At 38.9% G+C, this 16,014-nt stretch overlaps 2 protein-coding genes across 4 annotated transcripts; one reads left to right on the forward strand and one right to left on the reverse strand.

Moving 5' to 3' along the window:
* Positions 1 to 57: 57 nt before the first annotated feature.
* Positions 58 to 10,380, reverse strand: lman2la (lectin, mannose-binding 2-like a). Of its 3 annotated transcripts, none has more exons than XM_026354037.1 (9): positions 9,455 to 10,380; positions 5,433 to 5,551; positions 5,148 to 5,265; positions 4,974 to 5,056; positions 4,815 to 4,847; positions 4,313 to 4,474; positions 3,647 to 3,761; positions 1,793 to 1,912; positions 58 to 1,696 (listed from the first exon to the last, which is right to left on the reverse strand). In XM_026354037.1, the coding sequence occupies exons 1-9, from the start codon at positions 9,495 to 9,497 to the stop codon at positions 1,554 to 1,556; spliced, it is 936 nt and encodes a 311-aa protein (XP_026209822.1). In that variant the 5' UTR covers positions 9,498 to 10,380; the 3' UTR covers positions 58 to 1,553. The 3 variants fall into 3 exon arrangements, with proteins under 3 accessions (XP_026209822.1, XP_026209821.1, XP_026209823.1); XM_026354036.1 differs by lacking the exon at positions 9,455 to 10,380 and adding an exon at positions 5,895 to 6,095; XM_026354038.1 differs by lacking the exons at positions 58 to 1,696; positions 1,793 to 1,912; positions 9,455 to 10,380 and adding an exon at positions 5,895 to 6,095 and having other exon boundaries at positions 3,067 to 3,761.
* Positions 8,943 to 15,482, forward strand: mtfp1 (mitochondrial fission process 1). Its single transcript, XM_026354040.1, has 4 exons — positions 8,943 to 9,101; positions 12,865 to 12,992; positions 13,203 to 13,435; positions 13,844 to 15,482. The coding sequence occupies exons 1-4, from the start codon at positions 9,032 to 9,034 to the stop codon at positions 13,908 to 13,910; spliced, it is 498 nt and encodes a 165-aa protein (XP_026209825.1). The 5' UTR covers positions 8,943 to 9,031; the 3' UTR covers positions 13,911 to 15,482.
* Positions 15,483 to 16,014: the final 532 nt, after the last annotated feature.

Genomic DNA, 16,014 nt, shown 5'->3' on the forward strand with positions numbered 1-16,014 from the left:
ACAAACATTGGCACTCAACAGAATGACTCTTGCCATTTCTTGACGCGCCCCCCCCCCCCTCGAAGTCATTATTGCGGAGCTTCCTTTTGTGCACTTTGAAAGAATGTATTTGAAAAAACTTTTATCTGTGCTCCAGCTTCAGCATCAGGATTTAACTTGGAGATGTAGAAAAAAAAAATGTGGTTCTGTGCAGTGTTGTGCATGTTTTTGTCCTTAACACCCGGAGGTCAAACACAGTGTCAGTGTAGGTCTGTTTGGTCTTTAATGGGATATTGCAAAACAATTCAGGATGAAGAAACAAGATAAAAATGGTCATTTGTGGGTTGTGAATGGGGGAAAAATGAGGCACATAGTTTTCATACAAAACAATGAACAAAAGGCAACAAACAATAGAATATAAATAGGTTAGGGTGGTAGTCAACATGTCCACATTAAAATGAGGAAGTCCTCACATTGCACAATCAAAAACAAAGCAGCACATACAGGACACACAAAATTAAGGTAACCTTTGGAAGCATTTTATGAACATGTCGAAGATGAGGCTGCTGGCCGACACCCACATTCACAGGAGGCAGCCTGGGGCCAGACCAGCATGTTGCAAAATCATCTACTGAATGACAGTAGATGTGTACATACAACATGTCAACATGTCATTATGTTAGTATGTAGTGTGGAAAGAATGTGCCAGAAATGGATCATTCTAATAAAAGAACAGTCAGCTTTCAGTGCAAAGGCCCATTTATGACTTTTAAATATATTCAGAAGGATTTGCTTAAGAAATTTACTCAATTTGTACATATATTAAATTAGTGGAAATGAATAGTGCTCAAATATACATAACCTCTTTTAAGAGCCATTATTTAAAAGAATTAAAAAGTCAAGCTGAAATATGGCTGAAATTAAATATTTTCCCTGAAACACCTAAAACTTTAAACTAAACTAAACTTTTTGCTTTACACATGTGCTAACACATGAAACAGTAAAGCATAAAGTAAATAAAAGACTAATGGCCCCACCATTAATAAAAAGAACTAAACTCGACAAATGTCATGCATACCACAACAACTACGGGACAAGAATACACTGCATAATATATATCATATTCAGAGAGCCCGAATGATTCATCACAGAGCAGAGACGCATCCTTCAGTTATATAGAAACTACAGGTAAAATGGCGCCAGTGGTTTTTAGTGCTATCTTGACAGATGCAGTAAAAGGCAACAAACACTAAAACGTAGCTGCACGTAAGAAGTCACAGAACGTGCTGTACTGCACGTCCAGAGGTGGAGATGGTAAGGCCAAGTTGGTGTGTGTCAGTCGGGGGCCAAGGGCAAAGTGTAAAATAAAGTCGTCAAGTTGTCAAACTGCTTCATCACTACCAATGGCAAAGTTGGAGAATGGCATTTTGTAGTAGGTGATTAAGCTCCCATCATAATATTGTCATCATCCTTGTGATAAAGCCACTCCACTGCGCTCTACTGCCAGGCAGCAGCGTCTCACTTTTCGTGGACTACAGTAGTTAGCACAGTTGCTATTCTTCTCGTATTGGCCCTCAGTAGAAGCGCTTGCGCCTGCTCTCGTTCCAGTGGCTGTAGACCACCAGGCCGATGACGATGAGGAAGATACAACCCAGCATGGAGAAGAGAACGGTGAAGAAAATGGCTAATCCACTCATCCCCTCTTCACTCTGACCTGCTGAAAAAGGAAGAGCAATAAAAATAAATAAATAGAGGGACGACAGTGAAGTTGGTAAACAATACCAACGTGTGCGTGTGTGTGTGTGTCTCTTACATCTAATTAGCTCCATGTTATCTACACTTGGTATGGTTATTTCATCTTCCTCCTCCTCATCTTTCGAACTCCTCAACACAGTCAGTTGGTAGAGTTTCAGGGAAATTATGTCATGATTATCTATAAATGAAGAATCAGAAATATTGATCATTACATTAAGAAGACAACTCACAGGGTTTCTTGTTTATTATTGAGGCCAAGCTGAATATGTTCATAAAACAGGGAACAGACTGATACAAAATTGAAAATAACACTATTAACATGTAAAATAACTTACTAACTAAACTGACAGTAATAAAAGAAAAAAAGAAATACAAATCAGACTTTGCCATTGATTTGTGATCCAACAGAACATTTTAAATAATACAACAAATGAAAATGGTTTGGTCTAGTTGCAACATTGGTTGATTTTTGAGCGATGGTGAGCTTCATGGAGGACTGTTGAAAGAAAAACATAAAAAAGACACACTGCAAGTCACGTCTACTCTGTGTTCACAGAAGAAATTAATTACTGTAGCCTTTAAACCTTAAGTTTTTCTTTTTTTAATTACTTCTGTCAGTGTTAGTTAAGTTATTTCAGTATAAATTGTGGTTCCTTCTATTTTTGTTAAAGTGGGGTTCTGTGTCAGCCACAGGTCATGTACAGTGGCAAGAAAAACTATGTGAACCTTTTGAATTTTGTGGCTTTTCTGCATTAATCTCTCATAAAACATGATCTAATCTTCAAGAGTCAATCTTCAAAAGTCAAGAGTAATAACTAATATAATGTGCCTAAAATAATAATAAATAAAAACGTCATCTTTCACAACCTTATAGTGCTAGTGGAAAAAGTATGTGAACCCTTGGAATTAATAACTGGTTGAGTTATTAAATTACTTACTTACTTCAGGCAGAACTGCTTTAGCTCTGTCATATTCTTCGGACGTCTCTTGTGTGGCTCTTAGAGTCGCTCCATAGCATTTCTATTGGGTTGAGGTCTGGGCTCTGACTTGCTTTTAACTTTTGTTTTTCTGCACCCATTCTGTTATGGACTTGCTTCAGTGTTTTTGTGTATTGTCCGGTTGCATCACCCAACTTTAGTTTCAGCTGACGTCCAGAAATTCTCACATTATGCTGAAGAATTATTTGACACACTAGGGAATTCATCTTCCCCTCAATCACTGCAAGCTGGCCAGAAGCATCAAAGCAGGCCCAAATCATGATGTTTCCTCCACCATACTTTACAGTTGGGATGATTTGATCATGATGATATGCAGTGACCTTTTTACACCAGATGTAGTGCTGTATGTTCTTTCCAAATAGTTCAATCTTGCCAGTACTGCTGTAGAAGGTCAATGTGCTCTTTGGCAAACTTTAGGCATTCAACAATGTTCTTTTTAGGTAGCAGCAGCTTTGTACATGGTGTCCTGCTATAGACACCATGCTTGTTCAATGTTTTACCTACTGTAGACTCATGAACAAAGATGTTAGCCAGTTCCAATGACGCTTTCAAATCAGCTGTCACTGATGAAGATCAGTTCACGTTTGCACAAATTAATGCAGAAAACCAAAAAATTCCAAAAGGTTCACATACTTTTTCATGATAAAAACTCTCCTTTGTAATGTTAAACTGTTACGTTCTACTTTATGCAATTATCTTTGAGCCTACACTGTGGTTACTTAGAGACTTCCTTGAACTGTAATCAAGTATTTGCCAGGCTGTAGCAATAAATTTTCCAAGAAATTGACTACATAAACAATAAGCAGTATAGCCTGTGACATCACAGAAAGAAGACTGAAAATAGTCAAAGTGGTGCTGGAAGTGAAACAGTCAACATGATCTGACAGCTTTGTGAAAAAGCAAAAGCTTTACACCTGAGAGATCACCAGTGATGGCTGACGCTCCAAAATAATAGCCTTGGGGCAGTCGCACTCCAGGTATGTCGAGGCAGTCCCTCCATTCATGTTGTCCGTCAATATCTATCATCACCTGAAGAACAAAAGCAAACAGGAAGCAGCTGTGATTCACATATAATGAAGTGGCTCTCAGTCCTGATCCCAAAGACTATTACTATCACTGTGGTATCTGAGTGGTTTAGTGAGTAAAATCTAGAATTCACTCAAATCTTCAACATGGATTCAGTTCATCTTTCTTCTGAATGGTTATGCAGACAGCTGAGGAAACTTGCTTCTTGGAACATGCCCTGAACCATGAGAATATCATTTCTACTGTAAACACATTACTGCCCGCACGCTTAAGCACTTCACATTTATTCTGCTCTTAGGTTCATTACTAGGAATTACTACACAGATTAATGCTACAGGCCCGGTGTGTTTTTCCTTGAAATATCCTTCTGTGGAAAACCAGCTTTCACATGCACATGTTTTGTGTAATAATCTGCAAGGCTGGAGCATTTATTACCTTCCGTTTAACTTAAAGAAACTATTCTCAGTAATTGCTCTGTGCCTCCTTTAATGTCCTTAATTGAATGTGATGTTCTTTACCATTTAAGAAAAGAAATCCAAATGTGTGTTTCTTACCGTCAACCTGCGGCGGATGTATCGGATGAACAGGAAGGTATCGTGTTTGAGGTTGCGCACCATGGCGTTGCAGCCGCCCAGCTCTGTGGTCCGACCGTCCCGCTCGTGGTCGTAGCTGATGCTGCCATTTCCCACCATGGCCAGTACGAAAGGGAAGATCCTCTTGTGGTCAAAGGAGAGACAAAGATGCATTTTCACATGGATTTTCACTGTATAGTGCCATGCAAACTGAGGAGGTGGCTTTTGCAATTTATTAAAACTAATTTTAGAACCATTTTGAAATATATGTTACTCTGATAAACACCCATAACAACCCACACACAGCAAACCCACAGTGACCATGCAGGGGCAGTAAAAACAGGCACAAACAAAACAAAAAACATGGCACACACCAAGTTAAAAGTACATTAAGGGGGTGTTTACAGTTAAGAAACATGCTTAAGGGCCACTGCAGGCTGTATAATGATGTTAGACATAGGATTAGGGTCAAATGACTGATTACCTGTGTGCGAGGAGTGTATCTCTTTTTCTGCGCCTGTCCCCGTGGTTGCACAAAAGAACACAAATACAACCCCTTTACATAAATCTGTCAGCGTGTGTCCGATAAACCTACTTTACTTTCATGCAGCAGCTGCAATCCAGCAGTGCTACTGTAACGTACCTCTATGTACTTCTCCTCATTGGGATACGTGTCCACAAAAACACCCAAGCCAGTGAAGTTGTCCATATTTCCAAACACAGGTCCTGTAAAATAATATGAAGACAGAGCATTAATAATAGATACAATTCTGTTTCCTACATGATAAGAAGCACACTTCAGTCTAATAGCTTTTACCTTTCTGCACACGTTCCTTAGTGTACCAAATGGCCATCCCGTCACCATTCAGGTTCTTCTTCCCTTGCCCGTGAATCTTAAAGTGCACCTGCATCTCCCAGTCCTTCAGATGGCAGGGCTAAAAAGACAAACACGTTTAGTAAGGCCAAGAACTCTTTCTCACATTTTGAACCCTGGTTTCCCCTTGCATAAAGTTTCCTTTATAGACTTAGGGTTCACAGTTGCAGATGTAAACACAGGACACTGAGGTCCACTATGCTGCACAGATGTACAGTGTGTACTCACAATGCGGCTCCACACTGCCCCCTGCCTGCTCTGCATGTCAGGTGTGAGGCGCACCTGTTCCGTGGTTACCATGGCATCCCCCATTAGCTCCCAGTGGGAGGAGCCTAATGATCCCACACCTGAGCACACAAACCGCATTTCCATCATCATTATAAAAGCCGGCACAGCACAAAGTAGCTGGGTGAGGCCAGTGTTAAAACGCCTCTGCTCTGTCACTAATCACATCAGCGTCGGTGACATATTAACAATTTTAGATATTAAACATGGTGGAAATAACATTATTATTTCTTGTTTGGCTGAATGTCACGGCAATAACATTGCTCTGACGTTGAGCTGATCACCTATTGTACAAAAACAGAGATCGAAGGTGTTTAAACGCTGAATGGATCATTCTGGAAACATCTGTCCCCCTCAGCTCGTCCCTGTGCACCACTGTTACAGTAACCGCTATGGGTGGGATACCTTGGTAAGGCTTGGAAAGGGAGTACTCCCGCTTCAAAAACTCCTCCATTTCGTGATCATCATCGGCAAAACACAAGCGTACAGTAAAAATAAGAAAAGCGACAATCCAGTATGATTTAAAAGTCATTATCCTCCCTCTGGAAATTAAACAGAAAGGTAATTTTGACTCCCTGCAATGATTTCTCCAGCTGGCGGCGGCCATCGTAGACCCTAACTCATCCCCCTACATTGTCAGCTGCCTTCCTATTGGTTCACTTTGTTGCATGGCTCATCTCAATTGGTCTGTTTGACTGTCAATCAACATGAACGCTTTTTATTGGACCTCCTGTACTGTTGTTTAAATAGCGTTTATAATGCAGCTGAATCAATCAATGTATTAAATTGGAAGTGTAGTCGAGTTATAATAGGTTATATTTATTGTGAAGCTTTAATAATCCTGTTTATTATTATTCACGATTCAGTACGCTATGACATTGTCCATATCCCCTTAATTACACTACATAATTTTTACATTTAGAAGACACCTTTATTCCATGAATACAACTTAAACACTAAACACTAAAAATGGTAGTATTCCAGTGAAGTACATTGAATTATAACTTTATACTGCTTATTACTAAGCAGTAAATGTATTCAAGATAGTGAACTGCTAATTAAGAAAACTAAGATGGATCTGCAGTCAAATGCCCATTTGTGATGATAATGTTGCTTTATACTTTGAAGATTACTGTTTTTTTTTTTTCTGTAATTTTGTCCCTGTTGGTCAGCCTGTTCTTAAAAATGAAAATAAATGAAATTAAATTAAATTGAAATGAAATGAAAATAAAACACTACCTCTCTAAGTTGCACAAGAGACCCCGGACTGCCTACTATGTCTGTCATTTAAGCCTGTCCTCTGATCTGCTGTTCTCCTAATGGCTTTTTCAAGTACTCCACTGCTGCATCTACAGCTACAACATGCTCCAGAAGTCCCATATGGTGCCTTGAAATATTTCCTTAAAAAGCCATTAGATACACAGTACAAGTGGAGTACAGTGTCAAGTTGTTTTTTACAGAGCACCAGAAATCACAGGGACTCCCTAGAGCACAGTATTGGTGCCAAATAAATTATCCCTGCTAAGAAAAACAAAAGATTTTTTAATCAGATTTTTAAAAAACATTTGTCAACAGAATTATGTGTCCAACCTTAAAATACACAAGCAGTACAGGAAAACTCATTCTCACATAGTAAATGTTTTTTATTTTAATATTTCTGGTTCCACATTCAGATAGGCCTCATTTATCATGATTTTCTAAACTATAATTACTCCTCTGGTTAATAAATAACTTACTACTACTTTATAGATCAGTTAGACTATACCATAAAAAAACATCCAGCATTATACCCTGCTCATCCTTTATGCTTTGTTTGTGCTAATTAGTGATGCAAATGTTCAAAAATCTCATGGATTATAGTTGATATTTAAGCTTTAGTAAATGATAAAATAACTCTTATCATAGAGGTAATATATTTTTTGAGCTTACTATGGACTAAGAGGCATTATATGTAATACTTAGGGATACACAAATTGTGTGGCAGGCCCTCACAGACTACAAGCCACAGCCGCAGATCTGCAACAGTATCACATCTCTACCAGATCAGCTCAGCGACGGTGGATAGCACACCTGCATGCATGACTCCACCTCCTCCCAGTGGCTAGGTAATTTGCCTGTGATTAGTCAGCATGTAGAGAACTTTATTAAAAATAAACACCCGCTGCAGGCTGCAGGAATATATGGTTTATCTGGGTGTGTACTCAGAGACTGTGCAGAACTACAGTAATGTTCTCACAGATATCTTTACTTTCTTTATGATTCAAACTGTCTTTCCCCCAGAGCCTATAATCTACCACCTTAATTACAGTGGCAAAAAAATTGACTGCAGTGTGTCTGAATGAGTACCGCCCCTTCACTTGCCCACCATCTTGACATCCTTCGAGAGGTTAGTTATGCTGCAAATCAAATGGTTTCTCCATGAAACCCTAGACCAACTGCAATTTGCATATCAGGTAACTGTCTGGTGATGACACGTGCACTGTCCTCCACTCTACCCTTACTCACACACAGTAATGCTGTTCATGGACTTTAGCTCAGTATTCAATACAATCATCCCTCAACAGCTTGTAAAAAAAACTGGCCATGCTTGGCCTCGACACCTCAGTCCACAATGATAGCAGAATACTGAAAACCTGAAAACCACCACAGTAAGCTCCGCTCCTCCACAGGGATGTGTGCTCAGTCTGCTACTCTTCCCCCTGCTAAACCATGACTGCACTGCCAGATCCAGGTCAAACCACATTGTCAAATTTGCAGATGACACAGAAAGAAGGTGGACTAACTTGCCAGTTTGTATAGGAATCACAAATGGAGACTGTGGATGACTTCAGTTGCTCAACATTGCTCCCTGATCATTAACAGGTCACTGTCTGGTATGAAATGTCCCTACAGAGGATAGTGAATACCCATCTCCCATCATCACAGAACACCACAAATCCATCTGAACCATGGCTGACCCCTCACAGCCTGCCCACAATCTTCTCATCCTTTTGCTGGAATGAAGTATGAAGGTCCACCAAGACTCCTTAACAGGTTTTCTCTTGTGCAGGGCCTCCTCCCCACTAAATGCTACCTGACTACTCTCATACAGAAGAAAGAACTCCTACAAATAAGCACATTGATCACTTTACAGAAAATTATCAAAGCATACGCAACTTAAAAGTAAATTTCTCTATACTGGACAAAGTGTAACTGTCAAAGGGCACAGTAGCATCTCTAAGATTTACATCTTGTTTTATGCAGCCTATGTGCTTAATCCCTAAAGAAAGGACATTTCAGTTCATTGTATAGATTTTATATTTTATTGGTTTGTTTTTGTGCATAAAGTGCACTATTTAGAAAACATACTAACACTTATAGCAAGGTGGTAGTTCAAGTTGGGTCTACTTGCACACCGAGAGCTTTCTGCAGCCAGTCGGACGCTGGAGCTCGGATCACGCCCCTTCACCGTCGCCTGTGTGTCGGCTTCACACGCTGCCCCCGAGCCGGAGTAAGAGCAGCACCGGGGGATGGAGTAAAGGCAGGAAGCCAGGAAGTCAGGCATGGATCCCGCTGAAGACAAGCCAAGCAAAACAGTCGACATTTATCGCGACACATGGGTCCGCTTTTTAGGTATTTATTGTTTAATTGTTTTCAATGAGTTTGCGATAACAGAGAAGTAGCTAAGTTACGGAGAGAACAGTGAATGTCACCGGAGCCGTGCTAGCTAGCTAAAGGTTAGCATAGCTGGCTAACCGCTCTGTTATTATTTACTATTTATAGCAAACTTGGCTGACAAACGACACTTTGTTACTGTAGGGTGTACAGGACGTCAACGCCTGATAATATTCATGTTATGTTTCCAAAGCGTTTTCACGATTAGTTGTGACTTTAGTGCTGTCTCTGTAAATGTACTCGTCCATACAGTGACTCACCCATTCATAAAGTGCTGTGTGAAAACTGTGGGATCCACTTCATATCAGTACCTGTTTTCAGAGCTGGTCTGCTCTGCTGAGGCACAGGGGTCATTCCCAAAGGGAGCAGGTTACCCAACAAGCTGAGGGAGGACACAGTCTGAAGGGTATCCACACTGCAGCTGTTCCCCAGCACTGCTCCACTTTTAATCTCCTGCTCCTCCACGGATTACACTGACCATTTAATGTCACGTTGATGTGTTTATCCTCTTCATATAAAAGCATAATCTGGTGTCTTCCATCTATAATCCTGTGTGTCCAGTTAGATATATCTGCACAGAGGAGCGTGCATTACCTACCAACCCTACGTTGATAGTGTGTGTGTGTGTGTGTGTGTGTGTGTGTGTGTGTGTGTGTGTGTGTGTGTGTGTGTGTGTGTGTGAGTAATCATTTTTTGTTCCACTGTAACTTGGATTAGAGGCTGCATTAAAAAGTATAAAACAGATATTATATAGGATAGGATACAATTGTCTGAAGGCTTCTAACAAGTTATCTAAAAAGTATACATGTTGCACATAGTGGTGAAAAGTACATTTACTTAAGTAAATTTAATGTATTTCAATGTGAATATTTCTACATTCTGCTACTTTGTACTTTGACTTTACTACATTTAAGAGGCAAACATTTGTACATTTGTACTTTTACTTCACTGATTATAATATTATACTATCGTATTCATTGATGTGAAGTGAGAAATTCTGCATAAACATCTTCTTTTTATGCTTTAAGTATTATTTGAGCTGATACATCTGTATCTGGTTCAGTCTCCTCACTAAATCTTGATTTGATTGTCCTAACAACAGGATGAAGACTTAGAAATATACTGCAATTGTGTGTTCATTATCAAACTCCCAACTTCACACCACTGATTCTCCTTTTGATTTCTTTAGTCAAAGATAATAAAGCTGTGTTTGTTTGGCTGTGATATTATTACTTGTAACATAAGCACCGTTACTTAAGGTACACTTAGAAAGTTTAGTATTAAGTATAAATATCTTAATATCTTATTACTTCTTTCACCACTAGTTTCATGGAAAGGTTTGCTTTGCCTTTGGCAAGAAAGAGTTTCTCCCAGTGCTCTGTAGCGTGTCTGGGAGTGATTAGATTTTATGACTGTTGTAAAAAAAATGGGACAGAAGTTTTGCAGCAAAGACTGGATTTACACTGAAATGCAGCTGGTTTGACCACCTGAGCAGGCAGGAAAATCCAGTGTGATGGTGCAAGAGTTTGCTTGGTGTAACCCCTTTTCAGCGGTGATCTACAGAAGGATATTTGTACGTGGTTAGATAGTCTAGGTTGCCCGATGTCCTTGTAGAAGATGTTTCTTTGAGGGGTATGGGATTACTTTGACGAGGTGTAAATCAAAGGCAGCATACGGTTGTTGAGTCATTGAAACTAGTGAATCTTTTAATAATAAACCCTTCTCTATTTGTCTTTGCCAGTCTTTGCTGTTCCTGTGTCTTCTCCCATGAGCCTCTTGTGAACACACCCACACCCACACACACTTCAATGCGTTGCTGGGTGCATATTTTATTATTATCTAAACACCCTGCAGGAAGACGATCTTGTTATCTCTTCCTGTTATTATACTGGATTGTACCAGTGGAGCTTCTCCTCACAAATGATCCAGGTCCAGGAATTATCTTTAGAAGGTTAAACATTTTGTCAACCCTTCAGTAAATATCACCATTTAGAGACATGAGCAACAACTGTTTAGCTTTAACTCAATTTCTTGTCCTTGGTTTCACAGAATTATGAAGCAAGAATATATTGCTTATAGTACCTCCATCTGAAATGCACCTTTACTTGTTGAGTTTGATACAAACATCAACAAAACTCGCATTGGGAATTATAAACACTTATGACACTGTGATTATTGTTTTGATCTGCAGACCTTAATCTCGTTATCTTTTCCTCAAATGTATAGTGATCTGAATACTCTGCTCTTTCAAGTGCTGCATCTTTAGGAAAAAAAAAGTTGAGTCATATATTAACGGTCTCTGCAGAAGTATGAGTCACATCTGCTAGAAAAATCTAACTAGAAAATAAATAACTGTTGAGTCATTTCGACGATCTGCATACACCCTATAGTTTCATCTTTAGATGTTTATTCTTGTTTATAGATGTTGAAATTATTTGTATTTGTGTTGGAATTTTCTTGCAATGTTGGTGCAACATTTTTTTTGAGTATCAAAAATACCATTTGAATAATGCCTTATTTTGACTAACTGAATATAACAAATTTGTAATTTGGTTTAATGGGCAGTAGAACAATATCGAGACAGTTATTCACACCAGGAAGAGCAGCAGAACTATCATATCATTGTGATTTTAGTTTTTTTCCATTTGTATTGTGGATGCTCAGATTATGATAGCTCCCCTTTTTTTTCTTGTTGTCGAAGTATCTATTGATGCTGCTGCTAGAGATTTAAAGCATTCAGGTTTTGTTCTTTGACGCTTTAATAATCCGTTTGGTTATGGAGATTTATTACATTAAAATAGAAATCTATCATCTGGTTCAGTCTCCTCACTAAATCTTGATTTGATTGTCCTAACAACAGGATGAAGACTTAGAAATATACTGCAATTGTGTGTTCATTATCAAACTCCCAACTTCACACAGCTGATTCTCCTTTTGATTTCTTTAGTCAAAGATAATAAATTGTCACCAAGCTGTGTTTGTTTGGCTGTGATATTATTGCTTGTAACATAAGCGCCTTCTTCGGCACAGGTTGCACAGCAAAGTGCCATGTTTGTAAAGCGGCCTTAGTTTTATCAGTGATGGACACAAACAGCAGCAGCAGCAGAATTTGACTCTGTCACGCCCTGATGATTCTGTCATCACTGAACCTAAGATAATGTTCCTTGTGTAACTGGATTTAATTTTACCCGTGATTTACATGTAAGGTGGCAAATGGCAGAGGTGACTTCTTAATGATTGATCAAGGACATTTAAGTCATTCACCCTTGTGGAATGGATATTACATCATTTTCTAAATGTTGCTCTGTGTTTTAACCTGGACAGTGTCGGAGATCTATCTCTCCATCTCTCTCTCTCTCTCTCTCTCTCTCTCTCGCTCTCTCTCTCTCTCTCTCTCTCTCTCTCTCTCTCTCTCTCTCTCATCCATCTATCTCTTGCTCTCTCTCTCTCATCCATCTATCTCTTGCTCTCTCTCTTGCTCTCTCTCTCTTTCTCTCTCTATCTCTCATTGTGAGTTATCCCACATGTGACATCACTGAAGAACTGGGCTTTTAACAGTTGGCACTAAATCCCATCATTGTCTTTTTAATTGTTGAGAACTGATGACTGTTTTTACAATCCTGACTGTTAATTGTTAGCAAAGGGGCTGTCTAAGGTTATTCTGCGTTTATAGGACACCGTGAATATTTAAAATCTTGTCTGTATTTATGTATGCCCACAGGCTATGCCAACGAGGTTGGGGAGGCGTTTCGTGCTCTGGTGCCAGTGAGTTTGGTATGGGGTAGCTATGCTGTGGCTACTGCATATGTTACTGCTGACGCTGTGGATAAAGGAAAGAAAGCAGCTGCGGTAAATTGCCACCTTTTGTATACAGTCTTTAATAATTAGAATGCATTTTTTATTTCAAAATATATTCATCCCAATATTGTAATTTATTAGATATTTTAAAACTTTAAAACTAATTCAACTAGTTGAATTACCATCTGTCAAGCAATTATAGTTCATTGAGGTTATTCAAAAAGACCTGATTGAAAAATAATGCTTTAACTGTTTACCAAGGCCCATGGAGACAACCCAGGGAAGACAACACGGGTAGTAGTGGCGGTAGTGGACACATTTGTGTGGCAGGCTCTTGCCTCTGTGATGATCCCGGGCTTCACCATTAACCGTGTGTGCGCTGCTTCGCTTTACATGCTGGGCAGAACCACCAAGTGGCCTCTGCCCGTCCGTAAGTGGACCACTACAGCTATCGGCCTCTCCACAATCCCCTTCATCATTACTCCAATTGACAGGTATGTGCATTAGTTTCTGCAGTACAGTGTACATGTGTGAACATGGATTATGCTACTTGCCAATTATTTAAACTTTAATTTAAAGGCTATTTAGCAGGTTCAACTACACTCACCACTCTCTACACAGTCCGACAGTGCTATGCTATTGTGTTGTCAGCTATCCATCCATAATTTCTATCCAAGGGGATCAATAAAGTATTCATTATTATTATTATTATTGTATCTTCTGTATATACTGTATTATATATGATAATATATAATAAAACGCTTAGTGTACTCAAGTAATATTTGTGCATAGCAATTATTATAAATTGTTTTTTGGATAAAGGCATTTAGGGGCTGCACAAACAGAAGCTTTCTGAGCTACAAGTGTTTCTTATGTCAGGGTTTCTGCTCTTTACCCTGTAGGTCAGTGGATTTCCTGCTGGATTCAAGCCTTCGGAAGGTCTACGATGGGGGAGAGAAGCACCAATAAGGAGAGGCTGTCAGGAGATCCTTAACTTTAACTTCTCAGGGCAATCTGGGTAGCAACAAAAGCGTTTAAACAGAAATATAACTGTGTATAAATATTCTACTTGACACTTTGCATTCCTGCTTGTTAAAGTTTTCTTTAGCAGGGATACGGTGTGCTGGACACATGAATCCAGTCTACCTTATTGTTGACTGTGGCCTGTGGCACTGGCAGCATTTTTGTACACAGTGATTACAATCTGTTTGACGTATATGGTATGGAGTACGGTTCATTTAACAGCAAGTAGTAGTTCCTGTGCAGTGAACCTAACAAATATTTATATGATTATGCACCAGAACCTAAATAGTTTCAATCTCACTGCACAATACTATAACTTTAGTGTGGAAATTGTGAGTTTCTGACATTTATAGCTTATTTTGTTCATGTTGTTTGTTATTTTGTTCTGTCCAGCCTCACATTTAAAGCAGTTTTGTCTCCACATATATAGCTCCAGATTACTGTTTGCATTTTGAAGCTGAAAAATTAATTAAGCCATCAGACTTTAAACAATAAGACGCCACAAACTTAACATCAAACTGTGGGTGTATAAATGGAGCAAAATATTAGAGCTTTCTATATGATATAGTATACAGTATATAGCACATTACATTAAGAATTTCTGAAATACCTAAGAAGGTGAACATATTAGCTGATCATAGAAGGGTTTAAGGGATTCATTTTTAAACACAGTGTACGTAGACTTAACTTGGAGAAGCCAAAGGATGTACTGTATCTCAAGCCTATGCAAGGGGAACAAGACACTGTGTGCTGTACATAAATGAGCTTTGCAAGTCACAGATATTGTTCTCCCATCTTAAATATAGGAAATGTAGTTACGTAATCTCAAAATGTAAAATGTTACAATTGCCAATTTTTAAAATGGCCCACATCAGTGTACCATTTTAGCAATAACCTAATGTTTCTGTTTCACTCCACATTTTTTTGCTATGAATGATGGTGGTGGAGAGTACTATGCAGGAAGAAAAGATTGTTCAAAGTTTTAAGTTCTATAAAGATAACTTCATAGAACTTTTTCATGTCCATTTGATTCGTCACAGCAGAAAAGGCACGGGTGTAACTTCCAAAGACTTCAACACTGTAAGGTCGTGCACCCTTTTTCTGCAGTAGGTCAACATGTCGGCATTGAAAAAAAACATTTTGGTAAAAATCTATATATTCATATTTTAGTGTTTTAAATTTTAACCATAATAAGTATCATTCTTTTTATTGTTGCATAGTGCAGAACAAAAGAAGTGGTTTACTTTTTTGAACATGTGTATTGTTATGTCGCTGTGGGTTCGGAAGTGGGTTGTATGACTCACATTTTCAGTCCTAACTGAAAAAAAGTCACCAAACCTCAAACTCTGTTCCGTGTCTTTGTTGTTCACAAGATGGAAATGTTTTTCTTTTTTTTTTTTTTTCCAAAATGTGAAAGCAACTTAAACTGAAGCTTCATTCATCACAATGGACACATGTATTTTACAAACACTGGACAAAAGACGTGAAATAAATGACATTAAAAAAGAAATATGTTGACTTGGGGTCTGTTTTGCTCTCTTATTTCTGCATCGAGATCTTTTCCAGAACAAACAAGTAAGACAGACACCTTCTGCAGCTTTGAGAAGCCTTGACAGTGTGTCCTTTTAAGAAAACCTTTCAACAGTGTGATTTCAAACTGCAGCATAATAAGTTGCTCTTTGCACAGGCACAGTTTCCATTTCCTGACCTATCGCCACTCGCAGATGAAAGAGGTGTAATTCAAGGGATGGTTTAACCAATGAAATGGAGTACAACAGGGCAGTCACATCACATCAGTTGCAGTAATTTATTCTGATTGTGTCAGGAGCCCACAGCTGATGCCACTTCCACAGATGAGACGCCCACATAAAAGACTAAGAACATCAATGCTACTACCTGCAGCCATGTTTGTTCTTAAGCTTATGTTTTTGGCTCTTTTGGCCACACCAGGTGCTCAGTCAGGTAAGAAAAGATGTGCAGTATTTATGTTCTGTAAGCTGGAGGCTGAAAGTGTATTATTATTTACTGCTGAAAATCCTACACCTGTTCC

The sequence above is a fragment of the Anabas testudineus genome, chromosome 12 (genome assembly GCF_900324465.2).
Source record: "Anabas testudineus chromosome 12, fAnaTes1.2, whole genome shotgun sequence".
In the NCBI taxonomy this organism is placed as follows: Eukaryota; Metazoa; Chordata; class Actinopteri; order Anabantiformes; family Anabantidae; genus Anabas; species Anabas testudineus.

Bases quoted from the DNA above. Each gene is read 5' to 3' on its own strand.
- mtfp1 (XM_026354040.1), top strand. From the start codon at position 9,032: ATGGATCCCGCTGAAGACAAGCCAAGCAAAACAGTCGACATTTATCGC. The intron at 12,993-13,202 runs GTAAATTGCCAC...CTGTTTACCAAG, and splicing joins AAGGAAAGAAAGCAGCTGCG to GCCCATGGAGACAACCCAGG. The intron at 13,436-13,843 runs GTATGTGCATTA...TTTACCCTGTAG, and splicing joins ATCATTACTCCAATTGACAG to GTCAGTGGATTTCCTGCTGG.
- lman2la (XM_026354036.1), bottom strand. From the start codon at position 6,021: ATGACTTTTAAATCATACTGGATTGTCGCTTTTCTTATTTTTACTGTA. The intron at 5,266-5,432 runs GTGAGTACACAC...TTGTCTTTTTAG, and splicing joins GGGCAGTGTGGAGCCGCATT to CCCTGCCATCTGAAGGACTG. The intron at 3,762-4,312 runs GTAAGAAACACA...TTTGTTCTTCAG, and splicing joins ACATCCGCCGCAGGTTGACG to GTGATGATAGATATTGACGG.